The sequence below is a fragment of the Taudactylus pleione genome, unplaced genomic scaffold (assembly GCF_031769625.1).
Source record: "Taudactylus pleione unplaced genomic scaffold, aTauple2 ptg000006l, whole genome shotgun sequence".
NCBI lineage: Eukaryota > Metazoa > Chordata > Amphibia > Anura > Myobatrachidae > Taudactylus > Taudactylus pleione.
The window spans coordinates 4,232,976-4,259,344 of NW_028284409.1; the positions used below are offsets into that span (position 1 = coordinate 4,232,976).

The window sequence follows — 26,369 nt, forward strand, 5'->3', positions numbered from 1 at the left end:
GACCGAATGGGAAGATTGTGGGCACTGAGTGGGATGTGTGTGCCACATAACTGCTCAGACCTCAGTTGCATAGACTGCATGTGTGTATTCCAATGAGCACACAATTCTGTGAATTAGCAGCTCCACCATTTTGTGAGTGACAGCAATCTCTGTGAGAGTGATGAATCTGCAGTTAACCACAGGGCGTGATGGCATACCATATCTGTATTGCGCAAGAAACACGTCCATTAAGGCATCAGCCTTAATGATCGGAATTTCATGGCTTTTTTAAGTTTGAGTGGCAGAAATGTAGAAAGTTTTGTAATAGAAGCCTTTATGGGACATGTTAAACAGTAAAATTTTTTGTCTATGGATATATAGTCAGCCATCGACAGTCAGCCATCGACATTCGATCTCTTTGTCAAGATACCGTGTGAGGATCGAAATGTTGACGGCTGACTGTGTTTGATTTTATTGCATTAAAAGAAGACATATTTACTTCAAGACTGGTGAGTGCACTTCTTTCTGGACACTATATTAATCCCTAGACAATAGGGCATTGATGTGGCACCCCAGCTAACTGAATATAATGGAGTGAGTGTGGACACTAGTGACTGTTATATATATATACATATATGTATAAAATGTGTGCACCATTGGTCGCATTACTGTAGATGTACCCTTGCATTTTGCAACATAAAAACTCATTATAACTAGCACTTGGCTATTACTGGTTTGCAGCAACATAATGTCAGTGTTAAAATATAAAAAGGTTGACTTTTCCTTCCAACCTGACCTCTCTTGTTTGAATACTAATTACACTCCTCTTCACCTTTCCTGACCTCTGCCTATTACTTGGATCCACCAGCATGCTTGATCATGCTTGTCATGTTTCTGAACTTTTAAAATAATGGAAGCTGGAAGTGTGTTGGCGCCCTTTTTTCCACCAGCAGCCTATTCTGTTTGTATAACAGTACCCCTACTGTTCATGTGACAATAAATATGAGAAAAGAAACAACCTTGTACAGGCACTTATGGATACTCTAAATTCGCAATCACTCAATACATGAGGTAAACAACAAAAAATCAAGTCAATGTATTCTATCTTTTCCCATGATTTTTCTTGTGGTGTCTGGGAGTCTATGGCCCTCATTCAGAGCCGCTCGTTAACAGCAGTAAGCTCGTTGCGTTCCGATGTTGTGACACCGCGCATGCGCCGGTGTAACACTGCGCATGTGCGTACGGCAGATTGCAAGTTTTTTTTCACTCGTTCGGCAAATTGCGAACAGGAAGTGACATGTCAAATGTGATTGACAGAACAGGCCGTTTTTGGGGTCCTTGTTACCCACTAATATTTGACACATATTTTTGGTTTAAATGATATTTTTTGCACAAAAACAAAAAAAATATTAAAAACAATTCACAAGAAAGGAGAGGGAAGTTTTGGCCAGAATGGAATATGGGGCAAGCACAGAAGGTGTGTGGGCAAAGTAGCCAGTGCTGTCATCGTTTCTTTCCCCGTTTGGCTGGGGTAGGGTGGGCGCCAGACCGGCTCCGGGATGTCCTCTGGCTGGCCTGTCCAGAGGCAGATGTTGTGGCCTCTGGACTAGGCACAGGGCTAGGCACATTTGGAGGAATGGCTGTTGCTGTGCCAGAGGTGGAGGATCCTGATGTTCCGGCAGGAAGGGAGGTCGGCTCCACCATGTGCTGGCGAACGAGCAGCTCCAGGGCATTGGCGATTCGGATGTTGGCCCTGGTATTTTCAGCCAGGGCCTGACCAATGGTCACGTTGGCCGCCGCATTTTGCTCCAGGGCCTCAGCCACCCGTAGCAGACTGGCGTCCATCCTCTGCAGAATCTCCGTATGGGAATCCGATTTAAAATTGAGTTCTGTGAGGAGTGCCACTGCCTGCGAGGGGGATTGCCCAGGACTGGCTTCTGCAGGGTCCTCAGCCGGATGTACTGGTTCCTCCCCAGCAGAGCCAGCAGAAATTCTGGGCCAAGGCTCCCCTCTGGAGCAGACTCATCCGCCTGTGTCTCTTTGAGAAAAAAGAGAAAAGAGGAACATTACAATCTACATATTGTCACATTAACATTTCAGAGATGGTTACATCACAACATTTACCTGGGACAACATGAGGAGCCGCAAAGTCTGGCATGTCCGTATCCATGTTGGACACGCCAAACACCTCCACATCCTGCACACACCCCTGTGCCAGCTCTTCCAAATCATTAAACTCCAATGACACAGGGGTGGGACCCCCACCTGTCCCCCTTGCATGCCTAGCCCTGTCAGCCATTTTTTGTTTCAGGCGATATTTGAAGTCTTGCCATCTGTGGGTGAAAAAGTAGCCATTATTCCTGCATTATTTCAATCTTTTTTTTGGGGGGGTCAAGTTTTTACTTACCGCCGTTTGACATCCCGGGCTAGACGGACATAATCACCCACCCTATTGACAGCACTGGCTATCTCCTCCCACATTCTCCACTTCTGGCTTGCACCCATATTCCTGTCTGCCTGTGGCAGGATGTCCACACACTTCTGAACCAAAACCTCCATCTCCTTTCTTGTGAATTGTGGCTGCCTTTTCTTTTTCCCTGCTTTGCCCAGAATACTGGGCCCAGCAGCCATTTCCATGTCATCCTCCACACCTATTTTCAAAAAAATTGTGAAATTGTAGCGTGCAAACTTTCACTATATTCTGTCTCAAAATAATCCTTGTTTGGAAATGCCTGAAAAACTTACCGGCCGCCTCTTGGCCATTGTTTGGCTGGTCTGTAGCCATTTCTTATACCAAAACAAGAAATACACCAGACCGTTTTTTTTTGGTCGTGACGTATTTATACATGCGTCCTTATTATTCGGCCGCATCATTGATTGTGCATTCCTATGATCCCTCCTTAATTTGTACGGGAAAATAAACACTATTTATGGCTTTGGCCGTCTCGAGTCTAGGTGGCGGGTGTTGGTTGTTGGAGGTTACGTTGGTCGGAGTGGATTGTTGGCCGGAATTGTATTTGGCGGTGTTTGGCGTTTTTTTCTGTGCGTTTTTTTGGAGTTTATCTTTCCGTTCGCTTTTTTTGGTGTGGTTCTTTTATTTGTGGTCTATTTTTTTGGTAAGTTTTTTGCCATCTTCCTTTTGTTCAATTTGGCTATCCTTCTTTTTTTTTTATTTTGTTCTCTAATTTTTCACAATTATCCTTTTGTAGGTTTCTTTTGGCTCTGCCCCAACGACCTTTTTGTCCGGTGACTTATATATCCTGTATTGGTAAGTTTGGATTTTCACTTGTTTGTTAAATGTTCATGTCATTTTTTTCGCAACTTTTGTTCACCTTACAGTTTTTACCTTTGGTTTTGTGTTTCCTAAATGTCTGAACTAATTAGCGCATTTTTGTCTGTTTATTTTCTGTATTGTAATTGCGAACTAATTAGTGCATTTTTGTCTGCTTATTTTCTGTATTGTAATTGCGAACTAATTAGCGCATTTTTGTCTGCTTATTTTCTGTAGTTAAATTGGGTGAGATTTACCATTAGCAATCTTGTTTGTTTTTTGGGCCCCAAATTGTGGAAGTCTGCGCACTGTCGTTTTGCTCTTTGGAGAAATGTGTGTTTATCCCCTTTTATGTTTTGTCTTTTACCAAATTAAGAATCCTAAATGGCCACCCAACATTTTTTCATTGTTCGGGTATTTTGTTTTTTAGGCTTGGTAAATCATGACAATACCCCAGCATGTAAGCATCATTGGATTGTATCGTAAAGATAAGTATTTTTCGTTTTTTTTGGGGCAAACAAACCTTACATTCAATTCTTGCCATTTCAGGTTGATCTTGGTTGGATTGTTGTGGCCATGCTCCCGGAAGCCGACCAACCTCAATCTCGTCCCAGGCGTAGGCATCGTAGGCGTGCAAGGCCCCAGATATATCGAACACGTGTCACCCTTTTTGGAATGCCCGAGAATGAGGTGTTAAGATGCTACCGTCTTCCGCCCCAAATCATCATAGACACTCTCATTAATAGAGAGTGATCTTGAGCGGCAAATTGACAGTCCTACAGCAATACCACCACTTACGCAATTTATGGCGGTGTTACATTTCTGTGCCTCAGGATCCTTTCAAACCACGGTGGGAATAGTTGCAGGAATATCCCAATCCTCCTTTTCCAGGATCCTGAGGGCAGTGATGGAGGCCCTTTTCAAGCACCTCCATCATTTTATTAAAATGCCTTTGGATATGGGTGCCCTTAGTGTGGCCAAGGCCAATTTGACCAAATAGCTGGCTTCCCACACATCATAGGGGTTGTGGATGGTACTCACATACCACTTCAGCCTCCAGCATGGCTGGAGGCAATATTTAGAAACAGGAAACACTATCACTCCCTGAATGTAATGGTGGTATGTGATGCCTCCCTCCAGATCCTGTCCCTGAATGCTAAGTTACCCGGGAGTGCACATGACTCATTCGTCATCCGGCAATCAGGGATATGGCAAAAATTAGACAACCTACAAGCTGGTGATGCGTGGCTTCTGGGTAAGTGGAGACCTTTAGTACATACCAATGTTAAGCTTGATACACAGTGTTCCTGATGTTGTCACTTCTTTTTCACAGGAGACAGTGGCTACCCTTGCACGCCCTGGCTGCTCACTCCTTATTTGGCTCCCACACCAGGGCCACAAAGTAATTTTAATTCCACACTTACAGCCACCAGGCAAGTGGTGGAGTGCTGTATCGGCCTTTTAAAAGGCCGATTCAGATGCCTCCACCGCTCTGGTGGCGAACTCATGTATTTGCCGGATATGGTTTCGAAAATTGTGGTCCTGTGTGGGATATTTCACAACATCGCCATAAGGAGTGGTGTCCCAATGCAGCCAGAGGATGCCCTGCCAGAGGATGGCCCCCCCGAGGTTGGTTGGAGGTCAGTATGTGGGGGGGCCATACACGGTGATGTGGTGGCCAGATATTTTAGGTAATTATTGGCACAAGAGAAGTTCTTTGACACAATATGGTAAGGATTTTTTGAGACCATCAAATTAATTGGTTTATTATTTCCCATCTTGTGTTTTATTTCATAATCTTTTGGACTGAAACGATGACTACTTTCTGCTACCCAAAACAAACCTTCATGGGGACACATTGGATATATATTCTGGACCCAATATTGAAACGCAACATTTGTGGAATCATGTTGGCATGCTCATTCGTCAACCAGTTCTTGATTTTTCTTTACATTTTTCTTATGGTGTTTGATGGTTTTTACATTTTGTAATCACTGTGTGTATTGTTTGTGAGCCAACACTTTTGTTTTTTGTTTATGTGGTGAATAAATTTTTTGCTTTTGTAATTTTAAAAATTTTCTTGAACATTACAAGCAAGTGTAAGCAGGTTCACCCACGTTAAATTTGCTTAAGGGTTAATCCTGTAATGTCGCAATTTGCACATTATTTAACTATGCTTTCAGGGGTCCAAACCAACACCAAAAGGTATTATGTAGAATCAGTATGCTTTGGAATCTCGGTCTAAGCAGGTTTCCCCCAAAATTGGAACATATAAAATTTTCAAAGTGAAAAAAGGAAAAAAAATAAACGCGCCAAACCGATTGTTAGTGTTAGCTGTTTCATGTGCCTGTTTTCTAAGAATCAACAAAACACAATCTTAGTGACATTAGTTGCAAATACTTGCTGCAAGAGTCTACTTATGTAAGTTTAAACAATCTAAGATTTGGAGACAAGGAATGAGACTGAACTCAAAATTTAACTTTTTAATTATGAAAACTAATTTGCGGATAAAATAAAAAAATTAGGGCCGCAGGATCCCTGCCATACGATCCAGGACCACCAGCAGGCCGATCACGTGCCCCCGCATCACTTGTACACACCCAGCTAGGTTTCGCCAAACGCCTCAGGTCCTCTGTGGGTTAGAAAATTGTGGGGCTTACTACAATGAATCCATAATTTAAGAATCTCCAAAAAAACACAAGCAAAAGAGAGTTATCAAAAAGTGACAATAGTGTGACCAAAAGCACATTTTAAACAAAACCCAGAAGCCCCAAAAAATGGACAAACAAAAAACCATAAAAAAAAAAAAAAAAACAGACAGACAAGTTTGACTGTTTTGCCATGTGGGATATGTGTATGGGGAGGTCAGCAGTAAAATGTAAATACAAACAGATATATAACAAAACTTTTGGCATACCAAAAAAAGGAAAAGGCACAGACAAAGGCACAGGTCACCTGTTTGTTTATGTACTTTGTAAGGCACTGCGGAAGACTTGTGGTGCCATATAAATAAATGATAATAATACTATGCATATATTTGAGCTGTGTCGAACCTACAAAATGGCGGCGGCCAAGTAGTAGACAACTTTTTCAACAACACATTTTCAACAACAAAAAAGGATAAAAGGGAAACATACCGTTCTGAATGACGGCTGGCCCCGAAACAACTCCCTCGTCCTCCACGGAGGTGGACAAATTTCCCAAGGAGGTGGGAGGGGTGATGACCGATTCCGGCGATGGGGTGGTCAAGAGAGGGGTGGTTTGAGGGGAGGGGGAATTGGGATGGAGGGGAAGTAGCACAGAGGGATGGGCGACAGGGTCTGGGCAGGCTGGGGAGGAGGGGGAATTTTGGGTATTTTGGGTAGAGGAGGTTTGGCTGGGGGTTGGGGGGAGGGGACGAGAGCGCCGTCTTTGACGGCGATGACGCCGTAGTCTTCACTCTGCCCCTAAATGATGGAAAACAAATTGAGGTTAGTTTAGAACATCACCTTGTTAAACGCTAATTGTTGAACCCCAAAAAATGAAAACATGCACATGCAGATATGAGTACAAAGAATAAACAGGCCATACAAGAAAACATGCACATGCAGATATGAGTACAAAGAATAAACAGCCCATACAAGAAAACATGCAAATGCAGATATGAGTACAAAGAATAAACAGGCCATACAAGAAAACATGCACATGCAGATATGAGTACAAAGAATAAACAGGCCATACAAGAAAACATGCACATGCAGTTAGGGCCACAAAGATAAACATGAAAACCAAAGTAAAAAAAACGTACTTTCCGCTATCCGCATGCGAAAGCATGCCAGCAAGCAGGGCGTCCGCCGTTGAAGGTCGGACCACCTGCGCTCCAGCTGGCCGATCTGGCAGCGTGAGCCGAAGGAACGCAGGCGTCCATGTACCTCTGCATATGCGGAACGCTTTTCACGATTGGTGATGGGGGGAGGCTGGCTGGTGATCCGCCTGTCCATCACCTCTGTTAATACCAGGAGCTCGCGCTTGGTGAATGCAGAGGCGCTCATGATGGCAATGGAGTATTTTTAATAAAACAGTTTTAATAAAGACCAGAAAATAATTTTGATTGGCTAATGTATTTGGGTAATTAATAGGACCCATTCTATTTGTTAGTGTATGAGTCATGTGTTCGACAGGGCCAAAAATCTATTGAGAGTTATGATAGGCTTGATGCAGTGACATGCGTAAGCTAATTTAAATAAAGAAATGAACCCAGTAAAATATGCGTGGGTAAAAACACAGAAAACAAATGGATAATTGGCTCAAACATGTATTTTGACAAATGAAAGCTAATGTTTAAACCGTACGTATTCTGCGGGTAAACACAAACACGGACAAGAGTAAAGTTTATTGCATGTCAAAAAAAAAAAACATGTGAAGAGCAATTAAGCTAATTGAGATATTGATTGGCATGATACAATTGAGGGAGGTAGGCAGAATAAACGAGCAGGTAATCGGAATCTGACAGGCCCACTTCCGGTTTGTACTTGTGCGTGCGTTTCCTGCAAGCCACATTGGGGATGTACGCTCGCTATTTGGCTCGCTCGTTAGGTAGAGGAGGGGTCAGTAGTCTTTGGGGTGGAATTTTAGGTGCGTTCGAAATTACGTGCGAGCACTTAAATTTACATATTTCGGCACGTACGCCGAACGTACGATCGGCCATTTGCGTCCGGCTCTGAATCAGGCCCTATGTCTTTTCTTTTGGTTCCTTCCTCAGATAAATATAGGCAACATTTATCTGAGCAAGGAACCAAAAGAAAAGACATAGGGCACGCTCTGAATCAGGGCGGGGAGGAATTATTATTTTTTTTATTTCTGTCCGCTCGCAAAGCTGTGGGTACCCACCCACAGCTAGTGCGAACGGGCAGGAGATGGTCACGATTATCGCGGCCATCGGGCTTGCAAGGAGACCCTGTGGTAGGGTCTCAGGTCTCGCAAGCCTGAGTGGACTTCCTGCTCTAATAGAGCAGGAAGTCCACTACTGACATCACGAGTGATGTCAGTAGGGCCGCCCACAAATGGCAGGCGTTCCTTCGGGAACGCCTTCATTTGTTCAGCCACCCCTCTCCCCGCCTACAAAATGGGGTGAGCTGTCGATCAACATCGACAGCCGCCCCGTTTTGTTGCGAGCCCCGGAGCGAGTGATTTCTCACTTGATACGGGGATTGCGCATGCTGCACGTGCGCACTGGGCCACCATCGACCCGCTTGCGAGCGGGTCTGAATCAGGCCCATAGACTGCAAATAAAAAGACATAGACTCCCAGACACCACAAGAAAATCGTGGGAAAAGATAGGATACATTGACTTGATTTTTTTTTCTTTTCTCATATTTGTTCTGAACTTTTAGTTCCCCTAAATTCTATATGTAGAATGCTGGAGAACTTTAAATAACCACAGAATGGAAGGTGTTTTAAATTAAAGGCCTGATTCAGACCCGCTGGCGAGCGATATGCGCTCGCAAGCGGGTCGATGGTGGCCCAGTGCGCATATGCAAGACCCGGACAGCGACGGGCAAACCGTCGCTCCGGATCTCGTACCAAAGGGGGCGTGCTGTCAATGTTGAGTGACAGCACGCCCCCTTTGGTGGGCGTTCCGCTGGCGTGGCTGCCCAGACAGAGGCGTACCCATGGGAACGCCTACCGTCTGGGGCCGGCCCCACTGTAATCACAAGTGATGTCAGTGGGAGTGCTTTTGGCCAGTTAGAGCCAAAAGCACTCTAGTGTTTTCGGCAACGAGACCCTACCACAAGGGTCTCATCGCAAGCCCGGTGGACGCGATGGTCTTGACCATCGCGACCATCTTCCTGGCCGCTCACTATAGCTATGGGTGGTCACCCACAGCTATGTGATCGGCCAGGAGGCCGCTCTGAAAAACAAGAGGGACGGCCCTGATTCAGAGCGAGCGCTCTGTCAGAGCGTCCGGCTCTGATTCAGGCCCTAAATACGAGCAGCCCACTGCAGAGTTGACTGCAAGTTACCATTAACTGCCCCGCATTGTGTGACTGGGAAAAATGCATCTTTGCCCCTATTAATATGCAAAAGCCTATAGTTTGAGCAAATTATACTATAATTGCTTATGTTCTGTATTTTGCTTATGTTCAAGTTTGCATAGCCCACAATTCTGTTAATACACCCTCTCTGACCTTTGTCTATGTGAGACTGTCCCGTTACAGTCCAGCTAAACCCTTTCATAAGCAAGTGGAGACAGAGCTGGATTAAGGCTAGTGGGGCATATATACAATATATATATATATATATATATATATATATAATACAAATAGAGTTAGACCAATCAACAAATACATAAGTTCATAATGACACTCCCCCCAAAAAAAAATCTATGGGTGGCTCGGTTTATTACTAAAAATATTTTAGTATTTATGATGGTACACTAGTAAATGTGTTTCTCCTTTGACACCGTCTTTTTATCTCATATGTGTGATGTATTAGATATAGGTATATATGTATACTAAAAAACGAATATGTATGGGCGCTAGCCTATACTGTATGTATACTATACTATGGGGTATATGCTGTTATTTGTATTTATTTTATATTTATTTTTTTATTGTGGAAGTAACTATCTATTACTGTTTTTATCTATACTGTATATTTTGTAGATTTTAAGGTATATTAATATCATTGTATATGCAATATTATCAGATAAAACCTGTCTTATCAGATAATATTATTTATTTTCTATGTAATTAATATTTGTATATCATTGGATACATATTGACTGTTACAGAATGTAAGCTCTTACGAGCAGGGCCCTCTACCCTCTTGTGCTCATCCTTACTTTACTTTCATCTACTTCTCCCTCCCCACTAGGGCACATAACACTTGGGTGGTTATGCTCTGTTGCTTATTTGGGTGTTATGGTCGCTAATGTAGCAATGTATATTATCCGTGTCCTTGTCCTGCATTGTATTGTGCTGTAAGTCACTGGTCACCTATTTGTTTATGTACTTTGTAAGGCACTGCGGAAGACTTGTGGTGCCATATAAATAAATGATAATAATAATAATAATACTATGCATATATTTGAGCTGTGTCGAACCTACAAAATGGCGTCGGCCAAGTAGTAGACAACTTTTAGAAAAGACACATAACCATCTCTCCACAGCCCCTATGATCATGAGTGTAACTACCGTAGGTGAAAGTGGTAACATGGGACCCAGAGCTGAGGGAGGCCCATCTACCTTGTCAACTTTACATGTTTTCTATAATTTTTTCACCATTGGGTGGTACATATTGGCCCTTACAAACTTTTGCTATGGGGCCTTCGAAAAACCTAGTTATGCCCAGCGCCAGGGCTGCCATCAGAAATTTTGGGGCCTGGTACTGACAAAATAGGCAGGGCCCCCCAGGGTATAGGGAAGACTTGGGTGGAGTTGTGGATAATGTGGGTGGAGCTACTTCAAGGATGGTGCATGAACTGGTGTGTAAATCAGGGATGGCTAGACATGGTGGAGGGGGGGGCACAGGGTAGAGAAGACTGAATATTAATGGAGGGGGCACAGGGCATGGAAGTGGATTGGGGTGGCAAAGGGCAGGGAAGGATGGTTTGGTCTGGGAGGGGGAAAATGGGCAGGGAAGGCAGCATGGACTAGGGGAGAGGCAGGGCAGAGAAGGCTGGCAGGCTGGCTAGACATAGGGGTGCCGCAGGGAAGACTGGCTGGACTAGGACAGGGAAGACAGGCTGGTTGGCTGGACTAGAAGGTGGAGGTAGTGCAGGGAAGGCTTGCTGGACTGGGGGGTGGGCAGGGAAAAAATGCTGGCTAGACTGGAGGGTGGGCAGGGAAGGAAGGCTGGCTGCACTGGGGGAGTAGGCAGGGAAGGAATGCTGGCTGGACTGGGGGGTGGGCAGGGAAGGAAGGCTGGCTGGACTGGGGGGTAGGCAGGGAAGGATGGCTGGCTGGACTGGGGGGTAGACAGGGAGGGATGGCTGGCTGGACTGGTGGTAGGCAGGGACGGAATGCTGGCTGGACTGGGGGGTGGGCAAGGAAGGGAGGCTGGCTGCACTGGGGGGTGGGCAGGGAGGGAAGGCTGGCTGCACTGGGGGAGTGGGCAGGGACTGAAGACTGGCTGCACTGGGAGAGTGGGCAGGGAAGGAAGGCTGGCTGGACTGGGGGGGTGGGCAGGGAAGGAAGGATGGCTGGAAAGGAGAGGGCTTAGGGAAGGCTGGCTGTATTCGAGTGGGGGCACAAGACAGGGTCAACGCAAACATACAATTACCTGAGAAAGGGGCCAGGATGGCAGCAGCGACAATGCACCGGGCAGCAGGCGGAGATAAAGCATCTGCATTGTGGCATTTGATGGAGCCGGCTGTGATTGGCTCGCATAACGGCAGCCAATCAGGAGCAGCCGCTTCTGATTGGCTGCTGTTCCGCAAGCTGTGATTGGCTCGTGGCCAGCTGAACACTATTGAGCTGGCCACGAGCCAATCACAGCTCGCGGAACAGCAGCCAATCAGGATTGGCTTCTCCTAATTGGCTGCCGTTCTTTGAGCTGTGATTGGCTTGCGGCCGGCTCCATAGTAGTGCAAATGTAGCAGCACCAATGCTCTTCCTCTTAGCTGCCACCTGGGCCCCCTATCTCTCCTGGCCCGAGACAGGAGGCCCGGCAGTCCCCCTGATGGCAACCCTGCCCATGCCTATAGTCCTTATATAGATAGATGCTAATAGACGCCATATTGGATACCTATATCTTATTATGTTATATAAGTACATGGCTACCCTAGGATTGCCTGTGCTCAGTCATATCACCACAGGCTGACTTCCGGGAGGCAAGATTACATCACTTCCGGTTCCAAATCCCATGCATCCTAGCCTGACCGTAAGTCCCGGATGACAGACGTCCTGTTATCGCTGACATGCAGAGATGGCGCTAAAACCCAATAATTTGAAAGAGGGGATAAAAGGAAGCACAGGGCAGGATCTGTCTTCTTGCTACCTACCCCTGAGAGGTCCTAATGAGGATGAAATGAATTGGGACACTTACCTCCTCTAGATGTTTGTTCACACTGCAAACCCTACTTTGGTAGATATATATATATATATATAGCAAAAGTTGTCAGCGGCAATGGTTCGCTGTCTAACCAGAGGGCATCTATGCCCGTGCAGGAGCCCAGGGAGTGGAGTTGCAAAGGGCTTCCATAGGAGGGGGCAGAAACTGGAGAGCCCGGTGGGTACAGCACCTTGCTCCTAGTTAGCCACACAGACAGCAACTCTGTCCTGTCTGACTGCCCATCTGAGCTCCTGGGTGATGACCAATGTCCCAATGCTATGAGCACAACAGCAACATCAATTGCAACTCCAGAGAGCAGGTGGCAGCATCAGTACCAGGCATATTGCTGGGATCGGGGCTAGAGAATAGTTAATCATGGTCAAACTACATCAACCTGACAAATTTTGTGGAGCTAGGTCAAAAAATCTGACCGTATATAAAGGACAAACAGACAGACACGCTTTCTCGCTTATTATATAGATTAATTGTCCAGTATTTACAAATTAGCATTAATCTACTCTATTGATAGATCATAGAATGTCTTTTCCTATTAACGCCAGCAGTAGCTGCTGGTAATAATACAGGGTAAATGTTATGAACTGAAAATGATACATACAATTTCCACTCACTTCCCATACAAAATTAAAGTTTCTGATAAGAATGACAAAAGTGACTATATTTTCAAATTTTTCTCAGATAATCAGTGTAACTGTTTTTTGTGAATATTTTAAGGTTTTTTTTGTTTTTTTTTAAACCTTAACACATGCAGTATCCCTCTCAGTGTTGCAGATCTACAGTACTTAAATGAAGGAAACAGTAAAACAAATTCTCCTAAACTACTGCTAGGTGTAGCCTTGTCATATACTAAGAATATTGGATTGTCATATACTAATCAGAATATTGGATTGTCTGTGTGTCTTCTGTCACTTTTTCTGTTTTTAATTATTTATTACTCTGTTTCTAGAAAAAATATTTTCCGTAATAATGCAGTCGGTGGGTGTAAAATGTGTTCACATTAAAGTATAGAAGTGGCCCAGCCTCTGTCCATTTAGGAACATTCCTTTTTTGTAGGTAGCTGCTCTGTACAAATATTTATTGCTTAGAAATAGGAAAAGATTGCTGAGGGCCCGATTCACTACAGATCGCAATATAGCGTACGTACGCAGTTGAACAGCGATAGTATGCTAATCCATAGTGATTGCAATGCCCCTGCAGCATTACATAAGGACGCCCACTTCACCTACACACACATCCATAATGGTTAGCAAGACTGCGAAAACATCGGTACAGTTGAGTACCATCGGACCCATACGCACAGTTAAGGCAGGCCAGTCCTCACTCAGGAATTGCTAACTTCAACGCATGCTATGAGGCCTCAGGCTGCGTATGGTATTGCAGTGGCTAATTTATGCACGTCCCTACACTACCGTTGAAACACACTGGCATGCCTGCGTTCGCCCAACAGCCCCACATCATGACCCACAAACGGCACTTCCTGTCAATCACTCTGCGATGGGTCTGCACAGCCGCTGTGATTGCAGTCCCGATCACAATGACTGGTTTGCGCACTTGCACTGCGATGCATGCGCAGTATGCAACAATCGGCAGACTGCATGTGTATAAGCAACTGCGTTCCTTGCTGAATCAGGCCCTGAGTTCACACTCTGAAAGTACTATACTGTACATGATATATTAATAAAAGAAAGCAACTTAACTGTCTGCACCAAATAAGCTGCTGCCATCTACTGGTTTTTATTAATAATGCAATGTGCAGACCTAATTTCCCAGTATTTCACATATGAAATATGTCAAAATTACATAATTTTGATCTGCTTTGTACTTGTATGTTAGCAAATATTTTTTTGTACTATACAATAACTAATAAAGAAGAGTACATTTTATAATCTAATGGCCTGGATAAGAAATTATACTTATTGATGCCTGGCTTATGAGCAAAAAATGAAGTTGCACACTTGTGTTTCCACAACCGTATTTTCAATTAATAAGATAGGTGTACCCTTATATCTAGCATAAAGATGCATCCAGAGCAGGGCTGCCACTTGGGGTTCAGGTGGTGCACCTGTATGGGGCCCGGCAAACCAGAGAGGACCTAGTGAGAATCAGAAGCAGTTCTCTGCCGGGAACATCAGCGTCTGCAGCAGGGCCAGTTTATAAAGTACTGTAGGTACCTGCCCTAGGCCTCCTTCTCTCAGGCAGGTACCCCCCTCAGGCCACCCACTGGATCAGCTTTCTTGGTTTCCACTCACTATCAGCAGTTGCCCTCTCCTTTCCCTCTCCTCTCCCTCTCCTTTCCTCTCCTCTCTGCTCCCGTTGGCCAGGCATAGTAGGTACTGTGTGTTATGCAGAAGAAGGTAATGTACTGTAACTGTGGTGCACAGAGGCAAAGTTTAAAAGTTCCCCTTGTGTCCTCCTGCCCTTTTTCCCTATACAGTTGGTCTGTCCCACTGTCTCCTTTATCATTCTTGCTTCAACCTCCTCCCCATATCTCAGTGTCAGGACCTGGGGGGTTTTTGGACCCAGGATGGAATCAGGAGTCAAGGCAGGAACGGTCTTGTTAAACTGAAAGGCAGCTGGGTTAATGGGAGTATTTGGATTCATGGGATAAAACAAGTATATAAGTACTGTAACAAAAGTCCAAGGGTGAACTGAGTATAAATGTCTGGCAGAGAAATAAAGTCCAATTGCTGTGTAACTGAGAAACAAGTGTCTGATAATAAAACAAATCCAATTGATGAGAAGCAGAGGAACAGGTGTCTGGTAATGAAACAAATCCAATTGCTGTGAGGCAGAGAAACAGGTGCCTGGTAATGAACTGACAGAAAAGCAAAGTCCAATAGAGGTACGCTGAGGATCAGAGGTCTGTAAACTGTGGTGGGTTCTGAGTGCGTGCAGCTGGTCAGTTACCAGCGGAGGGTGAGACGTGGGGTATAGCTGATAGGTGCAGGAATCCTGGGAACTGCCTGGAATGCTGACAGGAAGCAAGCGAGACACTGCTGAAACTGCGAAATACCAAAGCTAGGGAGCATAGAGAACTCTCACACAACAAGTACACATTGCACTGGCAACTAGAGGGCGTGCTGAACACCCTTAAGTACCATGAGAAGGTGCTGCTGAGAGTCACATGCAGAAGCTCCAACCTGATTGGCCCATTCAGGTCACATGCCCAAAACCGAGATGGCGGCACCCAGCAGTCTACAGCGCGGAGAAGCTGCCAATCTTACCTGTACCAGCGTAGCCCCTGGGAACTCCTCGCACACCTCGAGTCAACCTCCAGGAATATATTTTCACTAAAATTTACCATATTTCTCTTGCTGGGCCACAGACTTGAAGCAGAGTGATAGATTACATTATCACTTTTTTTTTCAGATTCGGACCCAGCAAGCCTAATGCGAAAGGACAATCATTAGGCTGTGATGTGTCAGTGGGGGTCAGTGAATAAAATATATGCTGATGTAGCATGTTCAGGGCCAGATTAAGGCCCACATGGGCCTGGAGCTGAAAATGTACAAGGGCCTATACTGAGATGGGGAATAGCTGTGATTGGTGCTGGTGGGTGTGGTCAAAGTCACCTTGGTGTGTACACCCCCTACACTATGAGACACAATGTCTCCCTAACTACATAGAAATAGAAAAATTGCATGTTTTTTAGGGGGAAAACTAGAAAAATTATTTAAATACTTAAAATGTATGGCCAGTTAGGCAGCTGGTAATCATGCTGTTATGTTGATGGGCCTATTTTTATGTGGAGGCCTGGAGCTGTAGCTCCATCCGCCCCATTGTTAATCTGGCCCTGAGCATGTTAGCTACTTTGGCCAAGCTCTGGTATGCAAATACAAATCTCTCAGTTTAGCAACCCCCATAGAGACCTATAGAAACTGCTTTTGTGATTGTAAATGTTTGACCGATATCTGCTGCAGTCTCCCACTAGATACATTCTGGACAGAAGTGTTGTATCTATATGGGGTGCAGGATGTGCGGTGCACATGGGCCTCTAGGATCAGGGGCCCATACCGTACACCCTGCACACATGTTCTTTAACAACTCTCCATAGTCCCACGGCAGCAGCGCTGCACAAATCACATACCCCTTAGACCTCACCCTGGGACATAATTACCAAAAGAAACTTGCTTCATATCCAAAAATTTCAAGCTGCACAGCATGGGCATATTCATGTATGCCAACAGCTCCGTTGGGCCCAGGTTCTTGGAGGGGGCGTGGCCAACCCGAGGATGTGTGGCCATAATCCCTTCTTACAAGAATAAAAATAAACAATGTTATGTGCTCCGCTGCGAAGAGGCCGCATAGGGGGCGCTGGTGGCAGATCTGGTGGGTGCGATTGCTCCCCTCCACACATCAAGCAGGGAGAAAGAAGACTGACTGCAGTGCTGCTGCAGAAGCCTCTCTCCCAAGCCCAGCACACTCCTCTCTCTCCCTTTCTGAAGGGCCGCATATATCGTGGCAGAGCAGTGGCAAGGGGGAATGCAGGACCCAGTATCTGCTCCCCCCCCTCTTGGCGCCGCTTGGCATATTAAGTGAGGAGGGGACCCATGTGTAGTTTTTTGTCCGTGCCCACTTCTCTCTAGCTGGCAGCACAAGCTAAAAGACACTACCACTGCACCAGAGTCTACTGTGCACAGTTTCCTGAGAATTGAATCACAGCTATGTTTCAACATTATTTTTTATATTTCTTATATTTCACAATCTGTGAAATCATGTAAAAATGTTTATCTTGTAGTCCCAGCTGAAAATATTAAGAGTACAGTAATATGCACAAGAGAGAATAATGTCTAGGACCTGAAAGATGGTGGACTATGCATGCATGTTGGAGTTCTGAAGCGGTCCTGACGAACAAATTGGTCACCCGACCTTGGGTATAGGGATGATAGACTAATGGAACCATCTAGTAGCTGGATCCCTTCAAAGCTTCCCTTAGGATAGCTAATTTTGTGCAGCTCCTGTGGCCACCACATCAGGATAGTGCTGACATAGGGCCAGATTCATCACAGATTGCAACTGCAACAGCATATGCAGATCAGCCAATGGTGCATACTATGCATGCGTATACACTGCAGTGCACGTGTGTAAGTTAGCATTGCAATTGCACTGCGATCACCTACACAGATACAAAGCCATCGCAGACCGAGGGATGTCAGCTTTTGGGGGTGGTGATAGGGGAGTGGATGGAGAAACTCAGGCGTGTCTGTCCGCTTGAACGCCATTGCTTGGGCATACATAAATTGGCCACTGCAACGGCCTATGCAGCTTGTGTTCTGACCGCGTGCGATGAGGTTATCAGTTTCTGAGTAAGGTCAGACCTGCTGTAATTGTGCATGACGGGGCCGATGTTACTCAATGTTCCCGATGTATACGCAGGACTGCAAAGTGTTACTGATATGAGATAGAGGTAGTTGGCGCTAGTGGGCATGTCCCAACAGCAGTGGATGTCCCAACAGCAAAGCAATGTGTCCATGGTGAATGAATGATGTTGTACCCTAAAGACAGTAGCGATTGTGGAGAGGCTTAATGCGTTTCGCTGGTAAATCAATCCAGCTTCTTCAGAAGCACTAATTCCACAGGATAACAGCTACAAGTGGATCCTATCCAGTCTATTCTGTGACAATACCAACAGGATTTGGACACATGATCAATTCATCTGGACTGAGAATAAAGGACACTCCACTTGGTAACTATTTACTGTACCATATACACGGAATCAACATTTGTCCTACAGCTAGTGTCTATCCATATGGACTAATCAGATTCCCCAGTAGTGACTGCATATGATATAACTATTTTTATACCTAGCACTCTGTTTGTGCATTTCATCATCACTTTTTTTTTCTCTCTTTTTATTATTTATTATCATTATTTTACCTATTGTAATGTAATAAATGTGATATTAATTGAATACAAATCCGTATCTGAGTTTAAATACAACAACTTCATATAGTGCTGGAATCAACTATTTGTATAAAATATATAGGGCCTGACTCAGACCCGCTTGCAAGCAGATGGCGCTCACAAGTGGGTCGATGGCCGGGCAGTGCTCCGGGGCTTGCTACAAACGGGGCGGCTGTCGATTTTGATCGACAGCTCGCCCCGTTTTGTTGAGGGTCGGGTGGGTGGTTTGCCAAACAGATGCGTTTTTGTAGGAACGCCTGCCATTTGGGGGGAGCCCTACTGACATCATATGTGATGTCAGTAGTGAGCTTCCGGCTCTATTAGAGCCGGAAGCTCACTGGGGCTTGCGGCAGAGGAGACCCTACCACAAGGGTCTCGTCACATGCCCGATGGTCGCGACCATCGCGACCATCACCTGGCCGCTCTCAAAAGCTTAGCGAGCGGCCAGGAGGCCGGACACCAAAAAAAAAAAAAAACGCCCTTCAGAACTGCGAGCTGCCTCCAGCAGCGAGCGGGTCTGAATCAGGGCCATAGTTCAATAAAAATCATATTTCCACTTGAAAAGATCTCAGTCAGGATTTATGTATATGTCTGTAAAAATTACTAAGAAAAACCTTTTCACATTTGACACTGTAATTCCAGGTGGTTGTGTCTAACCGAGCAATAACACAGTTAATAACCTGTATCTGCTTGTTTAAACAAATTGTATCCACAGAGTTTCTTTGTTTTAGAGTTGACACATATTTAATTTCGTAAGCCACTTCATATAGAAGGATGCATAATTAGCTATGGTTAGTGCTGAAATTCTCCAATTAATAGTGCAGACTATCATTCAATCATCACTATGAGGGGTATTCAATATGGGAGCAAAAAATCCATGCTGGACCTTTCGCTCCACATTTGAGCTTTTCCTGGGATAAAGTATCGGGCACGCACCCGCTTTATCCCCGTATTCAATTAAAAATCTACTAAAACGGGAGGCAGCGAAATAGGATCGGCGAAAAAAAACGGAATTTACCTGGAATAAATTGTAGGACCTCCCTAAAGCTGTCAAAACATGGGGGATCACTATGGGTACTCCTGTTTTAGCCTGCAAATGAAAGTCGGGGTTTTAAATAGCCGCGGCAGGTGTTTTTTCCTGACATTGAAGAAGTGATGCAGAAGAGCACTTAGGTTATTTTTTTGTTTTTCTTAAGTGGTCCCATCAAATTTGGGGCACATGAAAATGGGTACTTGCATATTTTTATGTCCCTAAAGTAATTTTTAAAACAATTCTGCAAAAATGCACCTGCCGCTAATAGCCTATTCTAGAAAACACCTGCCGCATACTTGCAGAATAGCCCTGAACCTATTTCCCTATTTTTAAACTTTTTTTTTCCTTTTTTTTTTTTCATCCCAATTTTTAAATTAGTTTTCTGGGGTTTCCCTATTTTTTTTTTTAAACTTTTTTTGACACAGCTATTTTTAAAATGTAATTCCCAGGGGTGCGGGCTATTTTTTTTTTAAGCCTGCACCCCTAAACCCCAATTCTGCACTTTTTTTCGTCACCTATTCAGTGGTGAAAAGTTATCCCCGTTTTTTTTCAAAGACTTTTCGAACCTGCGAAAAGTCTTTGAAATTGAATACGGGGATAATTGAAATCGCCGAAAATTACGTCATCAGCGATAATTTATCGCCGATTCCGAAATTTTCACTCCAAATTGAATATCCCTGTTAAAGTCAAATAACACCAGAATAACATACATTTTGTTGCCAACAGCAGAATAACATTTTGCTAAAATGTTTTCTCTAGTGCACATCCCTGCATTTATTGTCTTTCTATAATGTATTTACTATCAGTAGCAAGTTATTTTTTTATTCTGGTTTATTAACCCAACATAAGTTCAACAGCAAACATGGATAACTATTTACATAGAAATGTTTCCTTAGTTGTCAAGTAAAAAAAAAGGCAATGTGAATAAATTAAAAAACTCCTGCAATCAAACTCACACACAAATATTTAAGATGCAGTATAAGATAACAGTATAATATTAACAAATGTATAGACAAAACAAGCAAAGCATTGTTGGACAAATTTGAATAATAACAACCAGTAAATTATATGGGGAGTCTAAACAGATATTTAAAACAGTGCACAAGTTTAGTTGTTTTATCTAAGTAACTATCACAGAAGGAGGGTGCATTGATGTCAAGGGAAAACTCGCTCGAACTTTGGAGCTCATTCAGACCCGCTTGCTAGATGCGTACGCTCGCACCCAGCGTATGCAAATTTGGATAAGTGACGGCAAGGCATAAGCACGCCCACTATGTCTTGGCGTGCGATCGCTTTGTGTATGTAGACATCCACCAGCCTTTCTTAAGATGCCCACTTGCGCACGTCATCTCCAGGAAGTGCATGCAACCATCGGTACATCGGGTACCATCGGAAGTGAACGCAGTGCTTGAGGTTGACTATACCCTTCCGCAAGCACTGCGATCGTTTGAGTGTAAAGTTCAGCAAGGTGACGTGTACAATGACTTAATTATGCATGCCTCTGGAACGGCGTTGAGACGCTCAGGCACACCTGAGGGGGCAGTAACTGGGTACAGAGGAGCAGTGATGGAGCCTAGAGGGAACAGCTACTGGGCACACAGTGGGTCACAGTGCTGTGCTGCTGTGTCTGCTGTGCTCTGGCAGAGCAGAGGAGACTGGAGATGCTTGGTATGGACTGTACTATTACACAACTGCTCTCAAATTGGCTGACTTGGTTCAGGTCCTTTGTACAGGCCGGTGCATTCTTGTCTCTGGTGACACCAACCTGTCATTACACAGGCGTGAGGCATGCTGGGAGTTGTACTCCATCTATGGTACTGGGAAGTAGTGATGTCTGGGCGTAAGAACTACAACTCCCAGAACTATTTGCATACTCAGTCAGTGACACACAGCACTCCACAGTCACACACACTAGGCTGGCTGCCCAGGTATTACCTTGCTGTGGAAGGTTGAGCAGGACCTGCGGGCAGCAGCAGGCACACAGTCACCGCTTCGGGCTGTGTGTGTGTGCGCATGGTGGTGGTGGCGATTGTATTCATATAATCTATGTTATATTATGGGTTATTGATGGTCTCTGCATTATATGGTGTTGACTGCGTGCTCCCTGTATTATATGCCAATCACTGCTCTCTGGCCTAAATCGTGGTTACTGCATTGTCTCTGTATGATATGGCAGTCACTGTGACACTTTGTAGAATATTAGCATTGCAATGCTTTCTGCCACACCCCCTCAATCAGCTAGCCAGTAGCTTTACGCCGCCTCCCTTCAGTGGGCCCTACCATTTCATTCCCCCTTTGGGCCCTTCATGTCCCAGTCCAACACTGCCTACACATGGCAGGCATTGATTGTGAGTGCTGACCCAGTGTTCATGATATCAGTATTCCTCTTCATAAGTAGACATTTCCTATGCAGAACTGAGCAGGTAAATTACCGTTCATCAGTTAATGTTGACATTTTAATATATATAATTTGTGCACGTGTACAATACCCTGAAATAGGATGATCTGACACCAAGGGGCTGATTCTCAGTCGCACGCAAAGTGGTAAGCCGCCTTAAAGACTGTTCACATGCTTTGAATACAACTCACCAGATGCAATCATCTGAGTATTGCAAACTTGCTGAAAACACAACTAAAAAAAAAATTGTAGAAAAGAATAGAAGGACTACTGTACAGTAAGATAGCTGAAAGCATATAGGGTTGATGCAGATTTGGGCACATCATGCTTTCATTGGGCATTCATACAATTAAAAATAAACAAATACAAAAATACCTACCTCTACCAAAGTGTAATCAGCACAAGTGCTCAGAGCCTTCACCAAAGGGCCCTAGTTCTACAAATGCCAGCATGCTCTGGCAGTCATAGGTATGCTGGCTCAGTTCTATAAGTGCCAGCATATCCATAAATTGTAGGCATAATGGGGTTTGCTGGGACCTGTTGTTCACATTATTTTTAATGGGACCGCTTATCATAGAGAATTTAGCTCTGTGCCAAATAGACTAGGGTTGGAGGCTTAGTTGCTGCCTTCTTAGTTGTCCCCTTTGGGGGGGGGGACAGTCAGGTCGGCAACGTGGGGGGCGGGGTGCAGTCAAGTGATCGGTTTGTGGGCATGGCACTGCTCTTGTTTCATTGTGGCTTCACTATACAATGCTGCACCAACTGGCATTGGGGAACGGGGCCAAGACTACAGGATTCAGGGCATATCACGTCATCAAGCCACCCACTTCACTCTAGTAGTGGGCGACTGCAGGCAGACTCCAGGAGACTTGCCCACTTTTCTGGGCATCCGGGAGAGCCACCTGAGATTCGGTAAGTTCTTGAATGTTATGGGAGAATAGACAAGTATGTTTGGAGGACATTATGACCAAGGATCCCATGCTATGTGTTTGCCTACTATAGTGTTCCCTGCCCAGTTTGTCAAAGTACAGAGCTAGTAGCGTTTTTTGGGAGGGAGAACCTAGACTGTTTATTCCAGTTTATGCTGTCACCAGCCTAGGCTGTGAGCACTAATATGGATTACTCTTTGAACTATGCTATTTAAATTTATGTGTTGAATTTTTTTTCAACATGTCGGCATAGCCCAAACTTTTGGCAATGTGTGGATTTTATACCCATCCCACAATACAGACAATTTGTGTATTATATCCAGCAATTTGGAGGCCAAAATTGCTGGAAATTCACCCCATTATTATTATAGGACACCCAGAATCATGTTTATTGAGAAACCACAAAGTGTAATAACAACATCCTCCCATGCACTCAAAAGGAGCACCTTGTTCTGATGTACATCTGAGTATCTGCAGTACTTGCACAGACTTGCTTCATTACAAAGTTAATTTCTTGAACCACAGTGTTATTTTTAACAGTGATATGGTTCATGTGTACAAAATAGATTGTTTTATAAGGACTGTTTCTAATAAGCCATTTATATTTATAGTACCTACTGTGATCTGGTTTTATATATAGAGTTTACCAAGTCTCAAGCTCAATTGTTATCTGTTAATTTTTAACAACTTTTTAAGTACCGAACTCATACTTTACTATCTTTTTGCTTTTTGACCTCTCAAATAAATGATAAGTTATTATTATTATTATTATTATTATTATTATTATTTACTGAATATTGGTAATTTTATAGAACTAGAAAGTGTTTGATCAATATATATGGACACACTAATTCAAACTCTATATGTACTACATAATCTTAGTGTGACTAGCGCCTGGGTACAACAAACATTTGCAGACAACACAACATTGTAATATATGATGAATGCATGTACTATATAAAATTACTGAGTTCTACTTTTAATAAAAAATATTTTATTTTGTTTAAAAAGTATTTCCAATAGTGCATTTATATGTGTTTTTCAATATAATATTTAATGTCAGTAAGAGCATGGTAAGTCATTTATAGTGTATTACAGTGCATATTGCAAACAGCAGACTTGTGACTGTGGTAGCGCTCAAAGATGGTGATAGTGACGACAGTGAGGTACATGGTAATTCTTCTGCCACGTACACCTTCTTCACTTCAGGCGGTGACAGTAACATGCCTTGAACCTGTAAATAATCAGAAACAATGAAGCCTGAAATGTGTAGAACTCATGTGCAAATCTGATGATAATATAATATGGAGTAAAATCTCCTCCTAGAGAATACCTACCAACTGCCCCGATTTATTGTAGGCAGAACAGTCCCAATTTTAGGATCTTGGGAGGCATGTCTTCACACACCTTAGTGAGCAGGATCATCACTATGAGAACGGGCGTCTGCTTAAGTTGTGTGAAGCAATTCATGGATGTGTTTAAGGGAGGGGCTTTGGGGACAGTATTCACACCTCTGAAGAGCTCAACATGTCTCCAAAGTACATGACAGTCCCTCCCCATAGCAGTGTGGCAAAACCCTATTGTCCCGATTCCATAGAAGCACTAAGGGCCTGATTCTGCAGTGGCCTATTTGGGTGTGACTAACAAGCCAGCTATTGTCTGGACGTTACCCCCTCCATATGAGAGTAGAGTGCATTTAACAGCAATTAATGGGGACTTAGAAATATATATTAGTGTATGGACATGCAGAGTTTGGGATCTCTCTATGTTAGGCAGCAAGCTTAAATGTTTTGACCAAAATATGACCATATTCTCCATGCTTTATTGCTAGACACAATAATGCTATGCAGCTGGTACTATTTTTTTTTTGTAGAAACTGTATTATAAGATGTGGTTTTATGTAAAATGTTTTGTTTCTTCACTTGTTTACTACACTCATATCTGTGGAGTGCTTTTATTTAAAACTTGACATTTTTTGGAATAACTGTAGACAGTTACACCTCCAAGCTGTTAAAACTTACATACTGTATAAACATAACAAAATACTAATTATAATCAAAGCTACAGTAGCTATAAAAAGCATTCACCCTTGTGGCATTTTTAAACTTTTATTTTCTTGCATTATGAAATGAAAATGTATTTATTGGGGAATTTTACGATTGATGAACAAAAAAAATGCTATATAAGGTCAAATATTAAGGTACTCACTCACCCACGGTGCTAAAATTCCTAGTTATAGTGGTGCCCACATACGGTGACATACCAAGTGGAGAAAGATTAAATTTGGTCTGCAAGATAGGTACTATGTTTGGCCAATCATCCCAAGATATTGTACTGTAAGCTCCACTGGGGCAAAGACCGATGTGAATGGTCAAATATTCTCTATAAAGCACTGCAGAATATGTAAATAAATAAATTGGCACAGAGCTAGTGATTTATGGGGTGGGCGTAGCAGACTGAGCACTGGGTCTTATCCCAACTCCCTAGGCTGTAGGGGCCAGGGTAATCGCCAAGACTGTGATACCTAGAGCGTCAAATTCTCCATCTTGGTTGTCTCAGTGTAATGGACACTAGAAGACCCCTGCCTATTACTCAAAAAGAGGAGAAAGCACAAACAAACAATTTTGCAATACACTTTTTAACTCAATAAAAAAAGCAAAAACTTTGCTTTATTAAATGTATAATAATGTATAATAACATATTTCCTTCTTGCAAAAATTGGCAGAGTTCAAATTAGTGGAAAACTAAAAAATCCTTTAAAAAATACCACCCACACACTTGAATGGCTGCCATTAAATGATCAATGCCACAATTAATATGGGACTTTCCTTTATTACAAACCTGTCACAAGCGGTTTCCCATGCATTGGCTGGCTGTGTATGGGATTTTAAAGGGAATCTCGTGTTTTGAAAATTTCATGATGGCTGTTTATAGCTGGAGGATCATTTGTTTTAGGCTATTTTTTTTTACTCGCAGGCTTCGCATTGAAGCGCGCTCCCAAGAATTCTCCAATCCAATTAAAAATGCCTATTCGCACTAGTCTCAGCAGTGGGGTGTGAATTGACTGCCAAATGAGATTTGAGAGAAGTGCATGAAAAAGTGGGGAGACCATCCTGGACCCCCCAAAATGGATTATTTTGTTATCAGAACACTATATAAAAGGCTGTTTGTGGGCATTAGGAAGGTACTGTAGGTTTTTAAATGGTATCAAATGGCTGATTTGTGTTTTTTTTTTTTTTTAAATGCCAGAAATTGATTAAAAAACTAACTTTTTTAATTTAATCTCAAACGAATGAAACGAAAAATGCAAAACAAAGTAAGAAAAAAGGTGATTTTGGGGTACTGGGAAAAATGTAAACAAAATTATAAAAAAAAAAAATTATTTTTCAATGACAAAAATATTGTAATAAATTTGGGGTGCCTAAACTAATGGCAAAAATTATTTTGGGATCATCTGAGGATAATTTCCCCCCCCCCCAAAAAAAAAAAAAATGACATGTAATTATTGGACTAATTAAGCAAATTGGAAACTTCCAATTGCCTAATCAGTCATTAGAAGGCTGTCCAAGGGCTTCAGCAGTGTGTCCCAACATTTTAACCTTAAAATAAAGATTTTCCTTACCATCTCTCCCCCTCAGGGAGGTACGAATGGAAAGATGCGAATTCAGTCTGACTGATTCAGTGCAAGTTGCTAATTGGATTGCAAAATGAATTCGCAATGCGAATTCGAAGAGAATATAGCAACTCGCACCACGCAATAAAGTGATGAACTAGGGTTCTGGAGAGACCAGTCAGTGTTACCCC

General features: G+C 43.5%; 1 protein-coding gene across 1 annotated transcript in view; it reads right to left on the reverse strand.

The window, feature by feature from the left end:
• Window positions 1–23,583: 23,583 nt before the first annotated feature.
• The window catches only part of MOXD1 (monooxygenase DBH like 1), a 96,688-nt gene continuing 93,902 nt past the window's right edge, over window positions 23,584–26,369 (reverse strand). Inside the window, exon 12 of the mRNA XM_088451486.1 lies at window positions 23,584–23,799. Coding sequence (XP_088307612.1) covers window positions 23,644–23,799 — 156 coding nt within the window. The 3' untranslated portion in view covers window positions 23,584–23,643. The remainder of the gene's footprint in view (window positions 23,800–26,369) is intronic.